The 24,924-nt window shown below is 36.1% G+C and overlaps 1 protein-coding gene and 1 non-coding gene across 3 annotated transcripts in view; one reads left to right on the top strand and one right to left on the bottom strand.

The window, feature by feature from the left end:
* UBR1 (ubiquitin protein ligase E3 component n-recognin 1) overlaps positions 1-24,924 on the top strand; it is a 163,634-nt gene that overhangs the window by 47,112 nt on the left and 91,598 nt on the right. For both annotated transcript variants that reach the window (XM_046651989.1, XM_046651988.1), the window contains exon 4: positions 17,991-18,101. In XM_046651989.1, coding sequence (XP_046507945.1) covers positions 17,991-18,101 — 111 coding nt within the window. The remainder of the gene's footprint in view (positions 1-17,990; positions 18,102-24,924) is intronic.
* On the bottom strand, positions 16,138-16,205 carry LOC124236516 (small nucleolar RNA SNORD50). The gene has a single exon (XR_006887753.1). It is a non-coding gene; the product is annotated as a small nucleolar RNA SNORD50 (small nucleolar RNA).

The following is a 24,924-nucleotide window of genomic DNA, read 5'->3' as shown; positions in this document are numbered from 1 at the left end:
CCTGGCAGAAGCTCTTTAGTCTGATGATGTCCCACTTGTTTATTTTTTCTTCTGTTTCCCTTGTCCAAGTAGACGTATTCAAAAAGATCCTTTTAAAACTGTTGGCAAAGAGTGTACTATCTGTATTTTCCTGTAGAAGTTTTATGGTTTCAGGTCCTGCCTTCAAGTCTTTGATCCATTTTCAGTTTATTTTTGTGTATGGTGAATGGTAGTGGTCTACTTTCATTCTTTTGCATGTGGCTGTCCGGTTTTCCTAACACCATTTATTAAAGAGATTTTCCTTTCTTCACTGTATGTTCTTAGCACTTTAGTCAAAGATTAGCTGTGCGTAGATGTGTGGTTTTATTTCTGGGCTTTCAGTTCTGTTCCATCAGTGTGTGTGCATGTTTTTGTACCAGAACCATGCTGTTTAAATTGCTATAGCTTTGTAGTATATTTTGAATTCTGGGATTGTAATGCCTCCAGCTTTGTTCTTTTTTCCCAGAATTGTTTTAACTATTTGGAGTCTTTTGTTGCCCCATATGAATTTTAGGATTCTTTGTTCTATTTCTGTGAAGAATGTCATTGAGATTCTGATTGGGATTGCTTTGAGTCTGTAGATTGCTTTGCGTACTATGGACATTTTAACTATATTTATTCTTCCAATACATGGGCATGGAATCTCTTTCGATTTCTTTATGTCATCATCTATTTCTTTCAGTAATGTCTTATAGTTTTCGTTGTACAGGTCTTTCACCTCCTTCGTTAAGTTTATTCCTAGATATTTATTGTTTTTGTCATGACTGTAAATGGGATTGTATTCTTGAGTTCTCCTTGTGTTAGTTCGTTAACAGAGTATAGAAATGCAATTGATTTTTCTAAGTTAATTTTATACCCTGCAACTTTCCTGTTGTCGTTGATTACTTCTAATACTTTTCCAATGGATTCTTTAGTATTTTGTATATATAAAACCATGTCATCTGCAAACAACAAGAGTTTCACTTCTTTTTTTTTTTATTAAGGTTATGAAAGTTCACATCCTTGTGAAATTACAGTTGTACATCATTATTAGTCATGTTGTAGGTACACCACTTCACCCCTAGTGCCCTCCCCCCACCCCCCTCTCCCCTGGCAACCACCGATCAGTTCTCTTTGTCCATATGTTAACTACCACCTATGAGTGGAGTCATACAGAGTTCGTCTTTCTCTGTCTGGCTTATTTCACTCAACATAATACCCTCAAGGTCTATCCATGTTGTTGTGAATGGGACGACTTTGTCCTTTTTTATGGCTGAGTAGTATTCCATTGTATATATATACCACATCTTCTTTATCCAATCATCAGTTGCTGGGCACTTAGGTTGGTTCCATGACTTGGCTATTGTGAATAATGCTGCAATGAACATAGGGGTGCATGGAACTTTTGGAATTGCTGATTTCAGGTTCTCAGTATAGATACCCAGTAGTGGGATGGCTGGATCGTAAGGTATTTCTATTCTTAACTTTTTGAGGAATCTCCATACTGTTTTCCATAGTGGCTGCACCAGTTTGCATTCCTACCAACAGTGTATGAGGGTTCCCTTTTCTCCACAGCCTCTCCAACATTTGTCACTCTTGGTTTTGGATATTTTTGCCATTCTAACAGGTGTAAGGTGATATCTTAGTGCTAGTTTTGATTTGTATTTCCCTGATGATTAGTGATGATGAGCATCTTTTCATGTGTCTATTGGCCATCCGTATATCTTCTTTGGAGAAATGTCTGTCATGTCCCCTGCCCATTTTGTAATTGGGTTGTTTGTTTTTTTATTGTTGAGTTGTGTGAGTTCTTTGTATATTATGGAGATTAACCCTTTGTCTGATAAATAACTTGTGAATATTTTTTCCCAATTAGTGGGCTGTTTTTTTCTTTCAATCCTGTTTTCCCTTGCCTTGAAGAAGCTCTTTAGTCTGATGAAGTCCCATTTGTTTATTCTTTCTATTGTTTCCCTCATGTGAGGGGTTATGGTGTCCGAAAAGATTCTTTTGAAGCTGATGTCAAAGAGTGTACTGCCGATATTCTCTTCTAGAAGACTTATTGTTTCAGGCCTAATCTTTAGGTCTGTGATCCATTTTGAGTTTATTTTAGTAAATGGTGAAAAAGAATGGTCAATTTTCATTCTTTTACATATGGCTTTCCAGTTTTCCGAGCACCATTTGTTGAAGAGACTTTCTTTCCTCCATTGTAGGCCCTCAGCTCCTTTGTCGAAGATAAGCTGTCCATAGATGTGTGGTTTTATTTCTGGGCTTTCAATTCTGTTCCATTGATCTGTGCATCTGTTTTTGTACCAGTACCATGCTGTTTTGATTACTGTAGCTTTGTAGTATGTTTTGAAGTCAGGGATTGTGATGCCTCCAGCTTTGCTCTCCTTTCTCAGGATTGCTTTAGCAATTCGGGGTCTTTTGTTGTCCCATATGAATTTTAGGATTCTTTGTTCTAATTCTGTAAAGAATGACATTGGAATTCTGATTGGGATAGTGTTGAATCTGTAGATTGCTTTAGGTAGAATGGACATTTTAACTATGTTTATTCTTCCAATCCATGTGCATGGAATGTCTTTCCATCTCTTCATGTCGTCGTTGATTTCTTTCAAGAAGGTCTTGTAGTTTTCGTTGTATAGATCTTTCACTTCCTTGGTTAAATTTATGCCAAGGTATTTTATTCTTTTTGTTGCGATCGTGAGTGGGATTGAGTTCTTGAGATGTTTTTCTGTTAGTTCATTGTTAGCATATAGAAATGCTACTGATTTATGTATGTTGATTTTGTACCCTGCCACTTTGCTGTAGTTGTTGATTGTTTCTAATAGTTTTTCTGTGGATTCTTTGGGGTTTTCTAAGATCATGTCGTCTGCAAACAGTGAGAGTTTTACTTCTTCGTTGCCTTTTTGGATTCCTTTTATTTCTTTTTCCTGCCGAATAGCTCTGGCCAAAACCTCCAGTACTATGTTGAATAAGAGTGGCGAAAGTGGGCACCCTTGTTTTGTTCCTGTTCTGAGAGGGATGGGTTTCAGTTTTTGTCCATTGAGTATGATGTTGGCTGTGGGTTTGTCATATATGGCCTTTATTATGTTGAGCTACTTTCCTTCTATACCTATTTTATTGAGGGTTTTTATCATAAATGGATGTTGGATCTTGTCAAATGCTTTCTCTACATCTATTGAGATGGTCATGTAGTTTTTATTCCTCATTTTGTTAATGTGGTGTATCACACTGATTGATTTGCAGATGTTGAACCATCCCTGTGTCCATGGTATAAATCCCACTTGATCATGGTATATGATCTTTTTGATGTATTGCTGTATTTGGGTTGCCGATATGTTGTTGAGAATTTTTGCATCCATGTTCATCAGTGATATCGGCCTGTAATTTTTCTTTTTTGTGTTGTCCTTGTCTGGCTTTGGTATCAGAGTGATGTTGACCTCATAGAATGTGTCAGGAAGTATTCTGTCTTCCCCAATTTTTGGAATAGTTTGAGAAAGATAGGTATCAAATCTTCTTTGAATGTTTCATAGAATTCTCCAGAGAAGCCCTCTGGTCCTGGACTTTTATTTTTTGGGAAGTCTTTGATTACTCTTTCAATCTCTTTACTTGTGGTTCGTCTATTCAGATTATCTGTTTCTTCTTGATTCAGCTTTGGGAGGTTGTAAGAGTCTAAGAATTTATCCATTTCTTCTAGGTTGTCCAAGTTTTTGGCATACAATTTTTCATAGTATTCCCTTATAATTTTTTACATTTCTGTGGCATCCATTGTAATTTCTCCTCTTTCATTTCCAATTTTATTTATTTGAGCTTTCTCTCTCTTTTTCTTAGTGAGTCTGGCTAAGAGTTTGTCAATTTGTTTCTCTTCTTAACATCCAGCTCTTTGTTTCATTGATTTTTTCTACTTTCTTGTTTCAATTTCATCTATTTCTGCTCTGATTTTTATTATTTTCCTCCTTCTGCTGACTTTGGGCTTTGTTAGTGGTTCCTTTTCTAATTGTGTTAGGTGAAGTCTGAGAGTGCTTGTTTGACATTTTTCTTGTTACAATGAGTCTGTAAGGCGATGAATTTCCCTCATACAACAACTTTTGCTGCATCCCATATAGTTGGTATGGTATATTTTCATTTTCATTTGTCTCCAGATATTTTTGATTTCTTCTTTAGTTTCTTCAGTGATCCACTGGTTGTTCAGTAGTGGGTTATTTAGTCTCCACATCTTTGTCCCTTTCTCACCTTTTTTCTTGTAGTTGACTTCTAGTTTCATAGCAGTAGGGTCGGAAAAGATGCTCAATATGATTTCAGTGTTAAATTTATTGAGGCCTTGTTTCCCAACCTATGGTCTATCCTTGAGAATGTTCTGTGTGCACTTGAGAAGAATATGTATGCTGCTGGTTTGGGATGGAGTGTTGTATACATATCTGGTCTAGTTTTTCATTTAATTCCACTGTTTCCTTGTTGACTTTCTGTCTGGATGATGTATCCATTGATGTAAGTGTAGTGCTGAGGACTCCTATTGTTATTGTGTTGTTGTTAATATCTTCTTTTAGGTTTGTTAATAGTTGCTTTATGTACTTTGGTGCTTCTGTGTTTGGTGCATAGATACTTATAAGTGTTATGTCTTCTCAGTGAAGTGTCCCTTTTGTCCTTATATACTGCTCCTCTCTGTCTCTCTTTAACTCTTTTATCTTAAAGTCTACTTTTTCTAATATATGTATTGCAACACCTTCTTTCTTTTGTTTGCCATTAGCTTCGAGTATCATCTTCCATCCCTTCACTCCGAGCCTGTGTTTGTCATTGGAGCTGAGAAGTTTTTCTGGAGGTAGCATATTGTTGGGTCTTGTTTGCTAATCCTTCCTGCCACTCTATGTCTTTTGATTGGAGAATTCAAACCATTTACATCTACAGTGATTATTGATACATGAAGGCTTAATGCTGCAATTTTGTTGCTTGTTTTCCAGTTCTTCTGCATTTCCTTTCTCATCCTGTGTACTTCAGAATACCAATTCAGTTAAGTAGTTTTCTGTGCTGGTTTGCTTAGTTTTCTCCTTGTGTATTATTTGTGTGTCTCTTCTACTTATTTGTTCAGTGATTACTATGTGGTTTGTATGAAAAATATCACTAATGAGATAGTCCAGTTTCTGATAACTTCTTATTTCCTTAGGATAAGCCAATTTCATCCCTTTCCTCTTCCCCTGCTAAGTTGTTTTGTTACATCTTTTCCCATCTTGTGTTGTGAGTTTGTGTTTAAAATGACAAGATTTTATTTATTTTTGGTGTTTTCCTCCCCTATATCTTTAATGTTATACTTGAGTGTTTGCTAATGTATTCTGATGGATAGCTACACTTAGCTGATTTTGTCTACCTGTTTATCTCCTTACTCAGGGCTTTGTAACTGCTTTCTTCTTTTTTTCAGGCAAAAGGGCCTCCGTGAGGGTTTTTTGTAGCAGGGGTCTTGAACTTCCTTACCTTTGTTTTCTGGGAAAGTTTTTATTTCTCCATCATATCTGATGATATTTTTGCTGTATAGAGTATTCTTGGCTGAAAGTTTTTGTCTTTAAGAACTTTGAATATATCATTCCACTTTTGTAGCCTGTAGAGGTTTCTGCTGAGAAATCCGTTGAAAGCCTGATAGAGGTACCCTTGTATGTTATTTTCTTCTGTCTTTCTCCCCTTGGTATTTTCTCTTTGTCGCTGACTTTTGCCAGCTTCACTACTATATGCTTTGCAGTAGGTCTTTTTACATTGATATAGTTAGGCAATCTATTGGCTTCTTTCACTTGCGTTTGCATCTTCTTCCCCAGGTTTGGGAAGTTCTCTGCTATTATTTCTTTGAACAAGCTTTCTGCTCCATTCTCCTTCTCTTCTACCTCTGGAATACCTATATTGAGTTGGATATTTCTCAGAAAACTTCTTAATTTCTTTTTAGCCTTAGTTCTCTCTCCTTCATCTGAAGCATTTCTCTATTTCTCTCCTCAGTATTGCTGATTCATTCCTCCCTTATTCTATTGTTCAGGAAATCTATATTCTTTTTTATCTCATCCACTGTGTTTTTCATCTCCAATATTTTTGATTGGTTCTCTGTAGTTTCAGTGTCTTTTGTGAAGTAATTTCTGAATTCATTGAACTGTCTATCTGCATTGTCTTGTAACTTGTTGAGTTTGTTTTGTGATAGCTATTTTGAATTCCCTGCCATTTAGATTATAGATTTCTGTGCCTTTCGGATTGCTTTCTGGGTACTTGTCATTTTCCTTCTGGTTTGAAGATTTAATATATTTTTCCTTATTGCTAGATGGCGTGGATTTGAGCTTCTGCATAGTGGTAGTAATTGATTGCCTCTTCCGCCTGCCACCACTGGGTGTGGGTCAAGAGCTGCATATTCTGAACCCACCACAGTCTGCGGCTCAGATCTCATTCACTGCCTTTCTGTGACTGCTGAGCTGGGGAGATCAGTGGGGGATGGGGCACTTTCTTTCTCCTGCAATATCTCAGGGGCTTCTCGCTCTGCCCTTGCTATCTGCTGTCCTGGGGTGTTAGCATGATGAAGACACCCCCATGATAGCTAGTCATCTCTGTATGGGGCTTTTCCCTGGGCTGTGAGGGACCTCAGAGAGCAATCATGTTCCTGCAGAGGGCCACTGCCTCCCGCATTTCCTCTCGGAGCTGTGCACAGTCCCTGGGTTACTGCCCTTTGGGAGGAAGAGAAGATTTCTTTTACCTCGTTCCACTTCCTCGGGGATGTGGGGGCTCCAACATCTCCAGTTTCAGATGTATGGTCGCATGAGTCTCTCAGACATCTTTTTTGTTGTGTGACTGTCCCTTGTTGGAGTATGAATGTCCTTTCCATTGTATCTTAGAGAGGAGAGTTTAACGGGAGAGCTCACTCGATCATGATGGTGACATCAGAATTTCCCAAGTAAGTCTTATTATAATTTTAGAAACAGCACATGAAAAGCAACCAAAAAATACCTACCATCTCGTATCATTTTATAAAGTAAAATACATTTTAATTCCAAGAAAGTAGGATCTTAGAATAAAGAGCAGTCCTTCAAAGTGCATATATGTAGCTCTGTGAAAGAGCTCACCATATTCCTTTCTTTTTTGATCTTTCTGTGGACTGGTGAAAAACGTTTCTGTTAATTTTGGGGAACCTTTTCCATAAGCTACCTTCAAGTATTTAAAGCTCGGCAGTCTACGTTGCCATGACAAAGCACTCTTTTATGGAGTGTCCTTAGGTTTACCATCTTTAGGTGGTTGCAGAGCTCTTCTTGGTGCTTATACAGCTTCCTCAGGAACTTTCGAGTCATCAGAAGGATGGGTTATTGTATGACTACTAAAAAATTATGTTTATAATCTTAAAAAAAATAATAGCCATAAAAGTGAGTGTGAAGAGAATGGAACACTTGGTGGGAGATAGAATCTTTCTGGAATACCTGTATGTGTGTTGAAATTTTTAAAGAAAAGCCAGGGAATGGCTAATAAGCACAACTCAGCTGAGTAGTTACCTCCAGGGCAGGTAAGAAGATGGGATTCTGTTGATCGTACAGGGAGTTTCAGCAGTATTGATATTCTCTGAGGTTGGATGGTGGTTTCATCGGTGTTTGTTTTGTTGTTATGCTTTGTAAATTACATATACTTTGTGTATATTCTTTTGTATAATAAAATACTTCATAAAAGAAAAATGAAATCATAAAAAAAAACTTGTAAGAGGGGCTGGCCCCGTGGCCGAGTGGTTCAGTTCGTGCGCTTCCCTGCAGGTGGCCCAGTGTTTCGTTGGGTCAAATCCTGGGTGCGGACATGGCACTGCTCGTCAAACCACGCAGAGGCAGCGTCCCACATGCCACAACTAGAGGGATCCACAACGAAGAATATACAACTATGTACTGGGGGGCTTTGGGGAGAAAAAGGAAAAAAAAAAAATCTTAAAAAAAAATAAAAAAAGCTTGTAAGAGATAAGAAGGGGCATATGTTGCTCCAGAGAAGGAGAAGAAAAAAGGAGTAATGACGGCACGACCCAAGATCTGATATGAGAAAAAAGGGCCAAGAAAAACCTTTAGTGGCAGAATGACCCAAATAACTGTTGAGAACAAGAAAATAAGAAGGATAAAATTTTTAACTGTTTGTTCTGCTGTGGATAATGTGACCCTTCTTAGCAATTTCTAGCTTTTCAATAATTTACCCCCTAAAAAACCTACAGTAAGATGAATAGTATCTGAGGATCTAATGTATAACATGGTGACTTATTGATAACACCATGTTGTATAATTCAAATTTGCTGAGAGTAGAACTTGAATGTACTCACATATGAACAAGGTAAATATTAAAAAAAAAAACATACTGCAGTACTATCTTTAAAAAATACCTACAGTAAACCTATGTATTTTCTCCTCAACATAAATAAATAAGAACACCCACTGTAAATCATTATTTTTTAACAAAGAGAAATATTTTCTTTATGTTGTTAAATGAGAAAAATGTTACAAAACAGTATATTCATATAAGCATCTCCTCTAATCAGAAAAAGATGAAGTTTTCAAATGAAGTGTACAGAGTTGTAAAAGAAAAAGTTCTCATGCCTCTAATTGTTAAATGCAAAGTATATAAAATTATGCATTCAACTTTTTATGTTTGTTTTAAAACATTTTGTGTATATAGTATTTAACCATAATTTATATTAACTGTTTACCTATTGGGAAGTTTATTTGGATTTCAGTGTGTTTACAATGGTAAATAGTGTTACAGTAAATATGTGTTAATCATTTTTTCATGTAGGATAGGTTCTCAGAGATGAAATTACGGGATTAAAAAATACAGACCTTTCACAGTATAAAAAGACAAACCACAGACTAGATGAAAAATCTTTGCAAAACAAATATTTGATAAAGGACTGTTCCCCAAAATATAGAAAGAACTCTTAAAACTCCACAATCAGAAAATGAACAACCCAATTAAAAAATGGGCAAAAGATCTGAAATGGAATCTTCACCAAGAAGATATACAAATGGCTAATATGCATGTGAAAAGATGCTCAACATCATATGTCATTAGGGAATTGCAAAGTAAAACAAGATGATACCATTACACATGTATTAGAATTGTCGTAATGCTAAACATTGACAACACCAAATGCTGGTGAGGATGTGGAGCAACAGGAACTCTTATTGATTGCTGATAGGATTGCAAAATGGTACAGCCACTTTGGAAGATGATTTGACAATTTCTTACAGAACAAAACATACTGTGACCATACAATTTAGCAGTTGCACTCCTTGGTATTTAGTCAACTGAAAACTTATGTTTGCACAAAAAACTGTGCAAGAATGTTTATAGCAGTTTTATTCGTGTTTTCCAAAACCTGGAAGCAACCAAGATGTCCTTCAATAGATGACTAGATAAAGAAACTTTGGTATACCCATACAGTGGCTTATTATTCAGTGATAAAAAGAAATGCGCTACCAAACTATGAAAAGACATGGTGAGACCTTAAATGCTTATTGCTAAGTTAAAGAATCCATTGTGAAAGGCTACACTCTGTATGACTCTAGCTATATGACATTCTGGAAAGGGCAACAGTATGGAGACAATAAAAAGATCAGGGGCTGAAGGATGGTGGTGGGAGGGATAAAGAGATGAATAGGTATAGCACAAGGGATTTTTAGGGCAGCAAAACTAATCTGTATGATACTGTGCTAGTGTATGCATGTCAGACATTCATCAAAACCCAAAAATGTACAGCACATTTTTTGAGTGAACCCTAATGTAAATTATAGACCTTAATTAATAATAATGTGTAACATTGATTTCTCAATTGTAACCAATGTACGACAATAATGCAAAATGTTAATAATGGGAGAAACTGTATGGTGGTGAGAAGGTGTGTATGGGAACTTGGTATTTTCTTTTATCAGGTATGAGGGCCTTCTTGCGGACTTCTTGAAGGGGGGTCTTGTGGCTACGAAGTCCCTTAGCGTTTGTTTGTCTGGGAAAGATTTAATTTCTCCCTCCTATCTGTAGGATATTTTTGCTGGATAGAGTATTCTTGGCTGAAGATTTTTATCTTTTAAAGTTTTGAATATGTCATTCCATTCTCTCCTAGCTTGTCAGGTTTCTGCAGAGAAATCTGCTGAAAGTCTGATAGGGGTTCCTTTGTAGGTTATTTGCCTTGCTGCCCTGAGTATTCTTTCTTTGTCATTCATTTTTGCCAGTGTTAACTATTATATGTCTTGCAGTAGGTCTTTTTACATTGACAAATTTAGGAAATCTGAAAGCTTCCTCCACACACATTTCCCTCTCATTCCCTAGATTTGGGAAGTTCTCTGCTATTATTTCTTTGAGCATGCTTTTGGCTCCGTTCTCTTTCTCTTTACCTTCTGTGATGTCTGTAATTCTTCTGTTGCATTTCCTCATTGAGTTGGATATTTCTCGGAGACTTCATTCATTTCTTTTTAGTCTTAGTCCTCTCTCGTCCTCTGTCTGGAGCAGTTCAACATGTCTATGTTTGATTATTCTGATTTGCTCCTCTATGGTATCCACACGAGCATTCAGGGAATCCATATTTTGTTTTATCACTTCCATTGTGTCTTTCCTTTCTAGTATTTCTGATTGATTCTTTTTTATAGTTTCAATCTCTTTTGTGAAGTAGCTCCTGAACTCATTGAATTGTTTCTCTATATTCTCTTTTACCTCATTGAGTTTTTTGGTGGTAGCTATTCTGAATTCATTGTCATTTAGTTTACTTATGTCTGAGTCCTCAGGACAGAATTCTGGGTATTTGTTTTCTCTCTGGTCTGGAGTTTTGATGAACTGCTTGATGCTTGAAGTTCCAGTTTTACCCATTGTGATATTATTCGGTTGCAGTTACACCCTATCGCCACTGGATGGGAGATCGAGAGCCTCGTATTCTGAGCCCTTTGCCTTCTGCTGAGACGATGCAGCATGGCGCTGGTTGGGGGTGTGCTTTCTCTTGTGTGCGGTCCCCGGTTTCCCGATCAGCTCTTGCTATCTGGTCCCCTGGAGTCTTGGCTTGCTTAGGTCACCCCTGCATGAAAGTTTTCACCCTGTTAGAGGGCTTCCCTCTAGGCTGCAAGGGCCCTAGGGAGTCCTGGGTGATCCTGCGGCCGTGCGACCTGTCCCCGACTCCTTCCCTCATGGAGCCTCCTGCGGCAGTGATCCCAGTCCTTAGGGGAGAGAGCAAAGTTCCCTCTTACCCCATTTCATCTCCTCCGAGGGGGGCTCCAGCCTTTCTGCCCTCTGTTGTTTAGCTGCCATGACTCTCCAAGGATTCCTGTGCTATTAGGATATTTTCTGTGGAATATGGTTGCTCCTTTTTGTTGTACGTTGGAGGGGAGAGAGTCCCCGGCAAGCTCACTCTACCATGATGCTGACATCACTCCCGGAACTTGGTATTTTCTACTCAGTTTTTCTATGAAGCTAAAACTGCTTTAAAAAAATAAAGACATGACTTTTTTTAAATGATCTTTTAAAAGTTCCTAGTACATTTTGCAATATTGCTTTAGGGAAGAATTATCCCAAATGTATCGCAAGCTGCAGTGCCTAAGAACTGCAAAAACCTTTTAACAAACTTTTTAACTGAAACCTTTCAACTGAACGTGACTTTAAAAAAGTTTTTCCCATTGCTATTGGAATGTATTTTCCGGATTGTGTTTTCTCTTGCTTTGTTTTGTTTTTTAAGATTGGCCCTGAGCTAACATCTGTTGCCAATGTTTTTTTTTCTTTTTCTCCCCAAAGCCCCTTGGTTCATAGTTGTATATTATAGTTGTAGGTCCTTCTGGTTCTTCCATGTTGGATGCTACCTCACCATGGCTCAGTAAGCGGTGCTAGGTTTGTGCCCAGGATCCAAACTAGTGAAACCCTGGGCTCCCAAAGTGGAGCATGTGAAGTTAACAACCTGGCCGTGGGACTGGCCCCTGGATTGTTCTTAACGTTTGCTTTTGCTTATTTTGGAATGGTGAATATGGAAAACCCTTATATTGCCACTTAACTTTGCTATCTTCCTAGATAATCAGAACAAGATCTTTGGCTGTTTATTTTGTCATTATTCATGCTGACAGGACCAAGGTCTTTGATCTGATGAGTCATTTAAATTCTGACAAGCCAAGATCAGAATAGATATCATAACTTGCATCAAGTAGAACGAAAATAGTGGCTGAGTTCATCTACCTAGGATTGTCTTGTATCTTGGCAGCTGATACCAAAATCCAGATCCACTTGTAACCTTGGGAGTGATATGGCACTGTTATTGAACAAATTCCAGAGCCAATTAGAATAAATCTGGAGAATAAAACAGAGCCCACTAACAATCTTCTTTTTCTCTGTCCCTTTCTGTGGACGCCTCTATCTTCATTCACTAAGTTGCAATGATATGTGTATATATTCTTCATCCCCACTGGACTATAAACTCTTGAGGACAAGGCCCAGGTCTCATGTACCTCCTGTGTCATAGTTCCTGGGACATAGAGGCTGTCGACAAACGTTTGTTGAAATAAAGTGTTAGGATCAAAAGGGCTAAATTATGGGGAGTGCTGACAACTAAGATTCAATTATAAAAATATCAGAGTCCATTTTAAATTCAGCTTGCTTTATACATTCTGTAATCCTACATGATGAGAATTTATAGTCATGTATTGTCTTTGAAGCACAATAGTGTTAACAAAATTTATTTACCTAGGCAATATACTAAAACTCACCTTTATTATTTTATTTTATTTATTTTATTATTATTTTTTTTTGAGTAAGATTAGCCCTGAGCTAACATCTGCTGCCAATCCTCCTCTTTTTGCTGAGGAAGACTGGCCCTGAGCTAACATCCATGCCCATCTTCCTCTACTTCACATGTGGGACGCCTACCACAACATGGCTTGCCAAGCAGTGTCATGTGTGCACCCTGGATCCGAACCAGTGAACCCCAAGCCGCCAAAGTGGAATGTGTGCACTTAACCGCTGTGCCACCAGGCCAACCCCAAAACCTACCTTTTAAAAAATTCAAAAATACAGAGGAATAAAACTAAAATTATAGTTGCCTTTCTGCCCCATTCTGCTTTCTTTGTTAAAGTAAATAAACAATTTAGTGTATATCTTTACAGATTTTTATTTGTATAATTACAAACATGCACACACAGACATATATGTTTAGGAAAGGGTGTTCATGTATGCGTATTTGTATAAATGGGATCTTAGAATATATCATTTTGCAACTTGTTTTTAACTTAAACAGTATTTCATGGGGATAATTCTATGTTGATATATATAACAGCTCTTGCCTTATTTAATTGCTGCATGTATTCCTTTGTGTAAATATATCATAGTATATTTAACCCTTCCTCTTTTTCTAGACAATTACATTGTTTCCAGTTTTTCACTGATCAACAAATATTGGAACATACACATATACCTTTGTTTTATACACATACACCTTTTTTTTTTTATATAAATGAGTATATACATATCTCGTCAAGAATACCTGAGGCCAGGTTCTTAGAGGTATATTTCTGGATTGAAGGGTATGTGCATTTCAAATTTTGATAGATTTTTGCCAGATGTTTTTCTTGAATTGCTGTACCAACTTACATTCCCATTAAAAGGATATGAGAATGTTCTTTCTCCATACCTGTCACCAAACTTTATTTAATCAGTTTTTTTACTTTTTGGCAATCTCTTAGGCAAATAATTTCATTATTTTAATTTGAATTTCTATTACTTGTATTATGAACATCTTTTTGTATTTTAACTGTATGTTTTATTTCTTCTGTTTATTGCCTGTCTCTATCCTTTACTCATTTTTCTATTGCATTTTTCTTACTGCTGTTACCTACTTCAAAATATTTTCTCTTAGTATGCATGTCTTTTTTAAATTTATATTTTTACATCAGATTTATTGAGATAAAATTTATGTACACTAAAATCTATGCCTTCAAGTGTACCATTTCCTGAGTTTTCACACACATATATAGTTCATTAATAATCAAATTATAAAATATTTACATCACCCCCAAAGTTCTCTAGTCCCCCTTTGCAGTCAATCCTTTTTCCTTCTTACCCCCATCTTCAGGCGGTCGCTCATCTGTTTTCTGACCCTGTAGTTTTGCACTTTCACACTGTCATATAAATGAAATCATATAGTATGTAGTGTTTCCTGTCTATCTTTTTTCATTTAGCATAAGGCCGTTGACATCATTCGTGTATCAGCAGTTTGTTCTTTTTTTATTGCTGAGTAGTACACCACTGTATGATTGTGCCACAATTTATCCTTTACCAGTTGATGAACATTTGGGTTATTTCTGGCTTTTAAATAAAGTTATTATAAACATTCAAATAAAAGTCTTTGTGTGAGTGTATGTTTTCATTTCTCTTGGGTAACCTAGGAATAAGATTGTTGGATCATAAGTTAAGTGTATGTTTGACTTTAGAAGATCTGTTTTCTGTCTTTTTAACTTGATTTATGCTATCATTTGTCTTACTGACATTTTAAATTTGTATGTTGTTAAATTTATCCAATTTGTTTTTAAGCTTCTGGATTTTATGCCTTGCTTCCATGGCATTCCCTATTCTAAAATTATGCTTATACTTTCTTTTAGTACAGCTACATTTTTAGTAATTATGGATGAGTCCAGCGTTCTTCAGTATACTGTATATATGAAGAAAGAAAAATTAATTTGTATATTCTAATTTCTTTTGGTACTTTTGTTCTAGTGGTTATCTCTACTTTTAGTAATAATTTTTATAGTGCCTTTAGTTCCTTTTCTTCCCCTTAACTTTTTATTATCTAGTCTGTCAGTTTTAATGCTATCTTTGACTGTCTTCTATTACTTATATAACAGTCAATGATCTTATGTTACTTTCTTTTTCCCTTTTCTTATTTTTCAGTTGTAGTCTTCCTGACTGTCAGACCATATATTGTTCACATTCTTCTATCCATGTCCTCACCCTTGGTTTGTTCCTAACTCTACAATTAAATATATAATATGTTCACCATCTGTCCTTTTTCTGAAGTTTGCCTAGTCATCTTTTGGTCGGCTGAAACTCATCCTCTAGATGTCCATAAACTACAGTTTATGGGTCAAATCTGTCTCACCACCTATTTTTTTATGGCCTGCAAGCTAAGCGTGTTTTTTATATTTTTAGATGGTTCAGGAAAAAGACAAGAAAAATCTTTTATGATACATGGAAATTATATGAAACTAAAATTTCAGTGACCATAAATAAAGTTTTGTTAGAACATAGCCATGCTCATTCATTTATTTATTGTTTATGGCTGCTTCTGTACTACAATAGTAGATTTGAGTAATTCAATAGAGATTGTATGACTTACGAAGCCTAAAATATTTACTGTCTGTTCCTTATACAGAAAGTTTACTGATCTTTGCTCAAGTAAATTCCTCAGGAAGGGCACATGTATACAGTGTTCCCTAAGTTCTGACATGTTCAAAATTGCATTTTTATAGCTTGGCTGGAGATAATATCCTTAGTTTACATTTTCTTTCTTTAAAAATGCTGCTCTACTGTTGTCTTGTTCTATATGTTGTTATTGAGAAGTCTGATTTTCTTGCTGTTAACATTATTTTATCTTTTTGCCTGAAGGCTCTCAGGACTTTTATCTTTTTTTATTTTTAAACTTTCACTCAGCCTTAATTACAATTATGCATTTTAAATTCAAACAGGTGACCAAAGGTAAAACATTCATTTAGAAAAATTTGATTACCAGGCTGGTTAACTGAAAAAAAACTTTTTATTGAAAATGCTTAGTATCACATGTATTCCTGTACTTACAAAGTAGAAATAGATCTAGGAAGTAACCTACTGGTTAACAGTGTGACTCTCTTGGACAGTGACTCTCTTGGACAGTGTTATATGATTGAATAGAAAGGGCTTGAATCTTATGGATCTGTTAATCTAGATTTGATGTTGGCTCAAAATTTATTTTAAAAATTAAAAAATCAATATAATCCATCTTGATTTGTATGTTTTCTTTTCATGTCTGTAAAATGAAGAACTTTTCCTGATCACCAGTTTTTCATAGGACAAGTAAATTTCATGACACTAGCCCTAGAAAAGGAAAAACATTTGAGATTTATAAGACTATCAACTTCAGAAGAACTTATTTAAATACTATTGTCCTTATAATGGTCTGTCTCAGAAGCCAGATCCGTATAAGTTTTTTCAACAGAAATTCAGTTTCGGGATAGGATCATCCTGGTGTAAGGACTTTTATCTTTAAAGTCTAACAGTTTTAGTAGGTTATATTTTGGAGTTGATCATACCGGGTGAGTGTTTTCTCACTCATGGACACTTTCAATGTGCAGATTCAGGTCTTCTTTTATTTCCAGGAAGTTTTCTTAGATTACAGTTTTAAATATTAGCTCTTTTCTATTGTTTTGAATTTCTTCTTCAGTAATTCCAGTTATACTTACCTTGGCTCTCTTATGCCTGTCTTCTGTTTCAACTACTTTTTCTCTGATTCTGTATTTCTTTACTTCATTTCATTTTAATTCTCTTCATTGTTTTCCTGATTTGTTTCAATGCTATTAATTTTTCATTTGTCTTACCTCAGATACTTTATAATTTAGAATTCTTTTCTGATATGATTTTCTCACTTTCTTCTCTTTTTTTTCCTGAGTTTAATCAAGTCTCATTTATTATTGTTTTTTTGTCCATTTCTATTCTTAGTTTTTGTATTTCTGATTAAAGGTGTTTTAATCTGATTAAGGGTTTTCATATTCCCAAATTCCAGTTTTAAAGCATTGTGCTACAGTTTTCTCCAGCGTCGTGATTGGGTTTTGGCTCTTATTTGCTTTTTCTTTTGGTAATAGTTTTGTATGGATATTGCTTTTTTCTATTTTTTATTTCATGGACAGGGTTCAGAACTGCTGTCTTCTGTCAGTTCTGCCCTTTTACATGTAATTTCTTATATAGATGATGGTGGTGGTAGTGGTGAGATGAGGGGAGGGTTTGGCATGTCTTGTTTCCCTAAGATCCTTAATTTTCCCTTCTTCTTTTCATTTCATTTACTGCCGTATCTTTAAGGGGTTGCTGGCTTTTTTTAATGTATCTGATTTTCCTCCAGAAGTAATGCTTCTCTCAGGTTGCCACTTCTGGTCCTGCTCACTTTCAGTCTCTTTCCCTGTGAATCACTAAGTTGCAGCTTGTGTTTGGTATTTGTCCCTTAGCACTGGGCTTTCTCTTTTGGGGTGTGGTTTTGCCTGTGCTTCATCTAAGTCCTCTGTACCCCTCTGCTGTCTTTCATAGAGTCTCTTAAGCTCCCCTTTCTTGTCTACAGGCTTGAAGTGATAGGCAGCGGCAACTCTGATGGAACAAGTGTTTTGAGGATCGTGATATTTGGTTTTTGTCAGCTAGTAATGCTGCAAACATGGATTATGTATGGTTTTATTGCTGTCCTTGTTAATTGTATATTTTGGAGGGGGAAGTTTTGGGATAGATTCAAAATCAGGCCATTGTCATCATCCTCTATCTGGATTAGTATATTTTAGATAATTTTTTTACAAGAACCCTCAAAGGAATATGTTGTGACTAAGTTTTAGTTGCTGTGGGACATCAATATAGATGAAAATACTTTATATATTTCTTAAGTATTATATAATGTCATGATAATGACAAAAGCGTCTGTTCAGAAAATCTCATTACTCAAGCATTCTGGGTGTTGTATAGATTATTTCTTGCATACTTCACAATCTGTTCTGTTTCCATTCCATTAGTACAACATTTTTAAAACTATGATTTAAAAAATTAGAGTCTATTTCAAAAACTTATCAATTTTTAAGGTCCATTTTTGTTTTGATTAAGTATTCAGGATTTATTTTGGTTAACTAATCAAAATGGTTTTTGATATATTTAGTTTCTATGACATTAAAGGCAATTAAGTTTGAAGTATTGGAGAGCATTTATTATTTGAATCATCTTTCTCATTTTTCCTTGCTTTGTTAATATGTTTTGAAATCAAGACAAACTCATTTTTCATTTATCAGATGCATACTTCTACTGGAGGAGGATTTTGTGACTGTGGAGACACAGAGGCATGGAAAACTGGCCCTTTCTGTGTAAGTCATGAACCTGGAAGAGCAAGTACTGCAAAAGAGGTAAGAATATTATTTTTAAAAAATTGCTAACTATTTAAGCTTGATGAAATTAGATAGAAATAAATGTTATGTGTATGAGTTGAACTGAATTCCATTGATAATACCAATTTTTATGTTCTATTCTAATATTTAAATGGAGGGAGTTTTATTTGACTCTAGAGAAGTTAAGGATTTGATAATTATATTCTTTACTTCTCTAAAGAAGAAATGAATTCACAATGAAAAGATGAACTGAGAATATTTTTTTGTTAAGCAGTCAATATGATAAGTAACAGGAAACAATATATAAGCCTGAAAGAGTAAATGGAAGTAATTATTAACAGATAGAAGCAGAATGTAGTGAATTAGAAAACAGTAGCATTGACACATAAATTCATTAATTGCTTTTCTTAAAGAAAAAAAGTTAACAAATTATCCATTGTGTCTATCCTAATAAGGAAAAAAATTTGAGCCATGAGCAAGCCCAGATACAGACAGTTAGAAAGGAGAATGGAGAAATAACCATAGAACCAGATGTAAAAGGATTATAAAAGACTCTTTATGTGATTCTGTGCAAATACACTTAAAAATGGATTATTTTATCGTACAGTATAAAGTGCCACAATTTATCCAAAAACAGGTAAAACTCAAATAGTCAATAACCATTGAAGAGATTCAGAAAATTGTCACAAGAAAGTACTTCCTAAAAAGTGCCACGCTCAGATAGTTTCACAGAGAAATCCTTTTGAAAACTTCAAGAATAAGTAGTTTTTGTACTCTAAACTGTTTCAGATAACCCTATAACAGTGAACACCCTTAGGGCCCAGATTTTGATCTCTTAAGTACCATTCCCCACTAAAATAAATCAAGGCTTGTTGTAAAAATATCTGATTCCAGGTCTGAGTCAGGGAATATATAAGTTAAGTTTGTGAGGATAGATTTGTGTCAAAAGAACCTAGGACCCAGCTTGAAAAGGCTCCCATTGACCTGAGTTGGGCAATTGGAACATCAAAAAAATAATAACCAATGCAATTGATTGAATTGTACTGAATTATAAAAATCTATGAGTTCCTAATGAAACTTATGTGAAAGCTAAAAAGTGCAAAACTTGTTTGTTGCCATGACAGTGGTTATTTTATCAATGCCTTACTCTAAAAATTCATAGTTAAGGGAATGAACTAAGCATTTATTATGCCTTTTCACTAGGAGTTGTATTTTATGGTAAACAAGTATCCCCAGTTCATGAAGTAAAGCTCTTCTTTCTAGAGGAGTGCTAGCTAATAGGGAAGGGATAATAGAATTAGAAAAATCAACATTTTGCAAACCATAAGGAAATAACTTGATTTAGACAAGGATCAATAATGGATGCTAAAACCTCTGCTTTGGGTTGATGGGGAAGAGTATTCACATGGTTCTAAATTGTCATCTAATAGATTACTTGCTAATCATAAGGGAAAAAATGAAACTTTACAATGGAGGTATCATATTCTCATCACCTGAAACCAGTCGTCAGTATTAGCACCATTACTAATAGTGAGGTGATATGGCATAGTGAACTTCCTCTTATGATGTAAAATAAAGTACAGTTTAACATCTGAAAATCAGTTAATGTAATACACTATATAAATAGAATAAAAACCAAAACCAGAGGATCAACTCAACAGATGCTGCAAAAGCATTTGACTAAATCCAGCACGCTTTCATGATAAAAACTCTTAAACTTATAAAAGAAGAGAACTTCCTCAGCCTGATAGAGGGCATCTATGAAAAACTCACAGCTATAATTATATTGGATACTTTTCCCCTAAGATCAGGAACAAGCAAAGATCCTGCTCTTGCCACATCTATTCAGTATTTTACTGGAGGGTCTAACCAGGGCAATTAGGCAAGAAAAAGATATAAAAGGCACCCAGATTGGAAAGGAAAAAGTAAAACTGGCTTTGTTTGCAGATGACATGATTTTGTGTATAGAAAATCCTAAGGAATCCCCCTAAAAATTATAGAACTAATAGACAAGTTCAGCAAGATTACAATACACAAGATAATTATACAAAAATTACAGTCATGCATCACTTAACGACAAGGATATGTTCTGAGAACTGTGTTCTGAGAAATGCCTCATTAGGCAATTTTGTAGTTGTGCAAACATCATAGAATCTACTTAGACAAACCTAGATGTATAGCCTACTACACGCCTGGGCTGTATGGTGCTTAACCTTATGGGGCCCCCATAGTATATGCAGTCCAGTGTTGACTGAAATGTTGTTATGCAGCATATGACTGAACTTCTATTTCTCTACATTAGCAATGAACGATTCAAAGATGAAATTAAGGAAAAACATTCCATTTATCATAGTATCAAAGAGAATAAAACATTTAGGAATACATTTAACAAAAGGACAAAATTTATGTTGTGAAAACTATAAAACACTATTGAAAGAAATTAAAGAAGACCTAAATAAAGGGAAAAACATCCTGTATTTCTGGATCAGAAGACTTACTCTTGTCCGTTTTGTGTTTTTGTCCAATACCACCAGGCAGTTAACTCAATTCTCCTGTAATCAGGTGTCCCACAAATTTAACTCAGTTCTAACACTCACAACTGTAGATAACATCAGCTTTCACAGGTTAAAGGCTGAGTCCCGCAAGACTGCCCTGCTTCAGATGCCAGTCAGAAATCCAGGTTGTTGTCCGTGCTTCTGACCAACTGGCTTTAAATCACAGGTTCCCACAAGCCCCTCCTCAGGTTTGATTCATTTGCTACAGTGGCTCATAGAACTCAGGAGACCAGTTTGCTTATTAGATTACCTGTTTATTATAAAAGGATACAACTCAGGAATGGTCACATGAAAGAGACGCATAGGGCAGGGTATGCAGGAAGGGGCTGTGGATCTTCCATGCTGTCTCCCAGCACGCCACTCTCCTAAATGTCCAGGTGTTTGCCAACCCAGAAACTCTCTGAACCTTGTTCTTTTATTGAGGCTTCATCATACAAGCATACTTGATTAAACCATTGGCCATTGGTGATTGATTCAATCTCTAGCCCCTCTCCCTTCCCCAGAGGTCAGGGGGGTGGGACTGAAAGTTCCAACCCTCTAATCACATGGTTGGTTCCCGTGGCAACCAACCCATCCTTAGGTGCTTTCCAAAAGTCACCTCATTAATATAGCAAAGGACACTTTTGCTCTCTTAGGAAATTTCAGCAGCTTTGTACCAGAAACGGGGGTGAAGACCAAATAGGTTTCTTATTATAAATCACAGTGTCACAGGCCATACTCCCCAAATTGATTTACAGATTCAACACAATTCATATCAGAATTCCAGCTGGCATTTTTTTTTAAGTAATTGACAAGCTGACTCTAAAACTCATATGGAATTGTAAGGGACCCAGAATAGCCCAAATAACCTTGAAAGAAGAACAAAGTTAAGAGAACTCACACTTCCCTATTTCAAAACTTACTACAAAGCAACAGTAATCAAGATAGTGTGGTACTGGCATAATGATAAACATATACATTTATGGAATAGATTTGAGAGCCCAGAAGTAAACTCACAGATCTCCAGTCAACTGTTTTTCAACAGGAGAACCAAGACCATTCACTAGGGAAAGAAGAGTCTTTACCAAATGGTACTTGGACAACATGATATTTAAATACAAAAGAATGAATCTGGACTTCTAACTCATACCATACACAAAAATTAACTCAAAATGGATCAAAGACCTAAATGTAAGAGCTAAAACTATACAACTCTTAGAAGAAAACGTAGGGATAAATCTTTTTTTTTTTTTTTAAGATTGGCACCTGAGCTAACAACTATTGCCAATCTTTTTTTTCCGGCTTTTGCTCCCCAAATCCCCCCAGTACGCAGTTGTATATATTTTTAGTTGTAGGTCCTTCTAGTTGTGGCATGTGGGACGCCACCTCAGCGTGGCCTGACGAGTGGTGTCATGTCCGTGCTCAGGATCTGAACCAGCGAAACCCTGGGCTGCTGAAGCGGAGTGCGTGAACTTAACCGCTGGGCCATGGGGCCACCCCTGGGATAAATCTTCATTGCCTGGATTTGGCAATGGATTCATAGATATGATACCAAAAGCATGAGTAATAGAAGAAAAAATAGATAAATTGAACTTAGTCAAAGTTAAAAATTTTTGTGTTCCAAAGGACTATATCAAGAAAGTGAGGGACTGGCCCTGTGGCTGAGTGGTTAAGTTCGAGGGCTCCGCTTCAGCGCCCCAGGGTTTTGCCGGTTCGGATCCTGGGCACGGACATGGCACCACTCATCAAGCCATGCTGAGATGGCATCCCACATGCCACAACTAGAAGGACTCAGTTAAAAATAGACAACTACGTATCAGGGGTCTTTGGGGAGAAAAAGAAAAAATAAAAAATCTTAAAAAAAAAAAAGTGACAACAACCCACAAAATGGGAGAAATATATTTGCAAATTATATACTTGGTAAGGAACTTAGATCTAGAACTTACAAAAAACTCTTAAAACTCAATAATAAAAGGCAACCCAATTTTTAAAATGAGCAAAGGATCTGAGTAGTCATTTCTTCAAAGAATATTTATAAATAGGCAATAAGCACATGAAAAGATGCTCAACATTAGTTATTAGGGAATTGCAAACCAAAACCATCATGAGGTACTTTTTCACATCTAATAGTGGCTGTAATCAAAAAGACAGATAACAAGTGTTAGTGAGGATATGACAAAATTCGAATCTTCATATACTGCTGGTGGAAATGTAGAATGGTGCAGCCACTTTGGAAACTAGCCTGGCAGTTCTTCACGTGGTTAAATGTAGAGTTACCATATGCCCCAGCAGTTCCACTCCTAAATATGTACACAAAATAATTGAAAACAAGTGTTCAAACACGTAGTTGTACCTGAAAGTTTATAGCAGCATTGTTCATAATAGTATTACTATCGTTATAAAAATAGTATTATTACAGGGTAATAGAATAGTATTATTCTTCATAATGAAAAGTAGAAACAACCCAAATTTCCTTCAATTGATAAATGGATAAACAAAATGTGATATATCCATACAGTAGAATATTATTTATCTATAAAAAGGAGTGAAGTGCTGAAACATTCTTCAACTTGGAGGAACCCTGAAAACATTATGCTAAGTGAAAGAAGGCAGTTACAAAAGACCACATATTAAATCATTCTGTTTATATGAAATGTCTGGAATAGGCACATCCATAGGGATAAAAGTAGATTAGTGGTTGTTTAGGCCCAGGAGGATGGAGGCATGGGGGGCACACAATCACTAAATGGGTTTTTTGGGGTTTTTTTTTGAGGTGATGAAGATATTCTAAAACCTCTATGGTATTAGTTACACATATCTGTAAATATACTAGAAACCATTGAATAGTACATTTTGAATGAATTGAATGGCACATGAATTCTATCTCAAGCTGTTAAAAAAATTGAAGTACAGGGGCTGGCCCCAAGCCCTAGTGGTTCAGTCTGGTGCACTCCACTTTGGCTGACCAGCTTCAGTTCCTGGGCATGGACCCACACCACTTGTTGGTGGCCATGCTGTGGCAGTGACCCTCATACAAAATAGAGGAAGATTGGCAACGGATGTTAGGTCAGGGCGACTCTTCCTCAGCAAAAAAAAAAAAAAATTGATGTATATTGCCTCACTTATGAAATATTCTTGTTAAAAATGGTTAACTTGGGGACCAGCCCAGTGGCACAGCAGTTAAGTTCGCACATTCAGCTTCTCAGTGGCCTGGAGTTCTCTGGTTTGGATCCTGGGTGCGGACATGGCACCGCTTGGCAAAAGCCATGCTGTGGTAGGCGTCCCATGTATAAAGTGGAGGAAGGTGGGCATGGATGTTAGCTCAGGGCCAGTCTTCCTCAGCAAAAAGAGGAGGATTTGCAGTAGTTAGCTCAGAGCTAATCTTCCAAAAAAGAAAAAAAGAAATGTTTAACTTGAACTTATTAAAGCTTTGAGATCTTTTAGTTTATAGGAAATGCAGGGGAGAGATGAAGATAAAGAATACTACAGGGAGGATAAGTATTAAATGTAGGACATTTCAGGGGCCAGCCCGGTGGTGCAGTGGTTAAGTTCACACATTCCGCTTTGGTGGCCCGGGGTTTGCCGGTTTGGATCCCGGGTGCGGACATGGCACTGCTTATCAAGCCATGCTATGGCAGGCATCCCACATATAAAGTAGAGGAAGATGGACACAGATGTTAGCTCAGGGCCAGTCTTCCTCAAAAAAAAAAAAGAAAAACAAAAGTAGGACATTTCAAGATAAATCTAGAATGTAGGACTTCTTATAGAAAAACTGTCCTGGTGTCTGTCATGAAGATGAAAAGGCTGGGGTCGGGTTGGGAGATTCATATAGATGTAAACAACTTGAGACATACACAACAAAATATAATAAACATTTGGGGAATAATTAGGAAAATTGAATATGGTCAAGATATTAGGTGATATTTTAAAATTATTGTTAATGTTATTATGTCTAACAATGGTATTATGATTATGTAGGAAAATGTCTATTTCTTTTTTTAGAGATACATATTAAAGTATTGAGGGGTAAAATATGATTATTTTTTACCTTAAAATACTTGAACAACAAAAAAGAAGCATATATGGAAAAATAATGTTATTGAATTTAGGTAAAAGTTGTGTTTATTATACTGATCTTCCTGTTTTTCTTTCTTTAAAAAATTTTAGTAATAAAAAGATCAAAAATAAGAAATAAAATCACTCAATTACTTAAACACCAAACAAATAACAAAAACATGTAAATTGTTCCTGAGCATAGAGGGAAAAAAAGGGAGTTTCCAAATTTGTTATATAAAGCCAACACTACA

The sequence above is a fragment of the Equus quagga genome, chromosome 2 (genome assembly GCF_021613505.1).
Source record: "Equus quagga isolate Etosha38 chromosome 2, UCLA_HA_Equagga_1.0, whole genome shotgun sequence".
NCBI classification, from domain to species: domain Eukaryota; kingdom Metazoa; phylum Chordata; class Mammalia; order Perissodactyla; family Equidae; genus Equus; species Equus quagga.
Note: the sequence above shows the minus strand (reverse complement) of the source record. Positions and strands in the feature narration are given on the sequence as shown.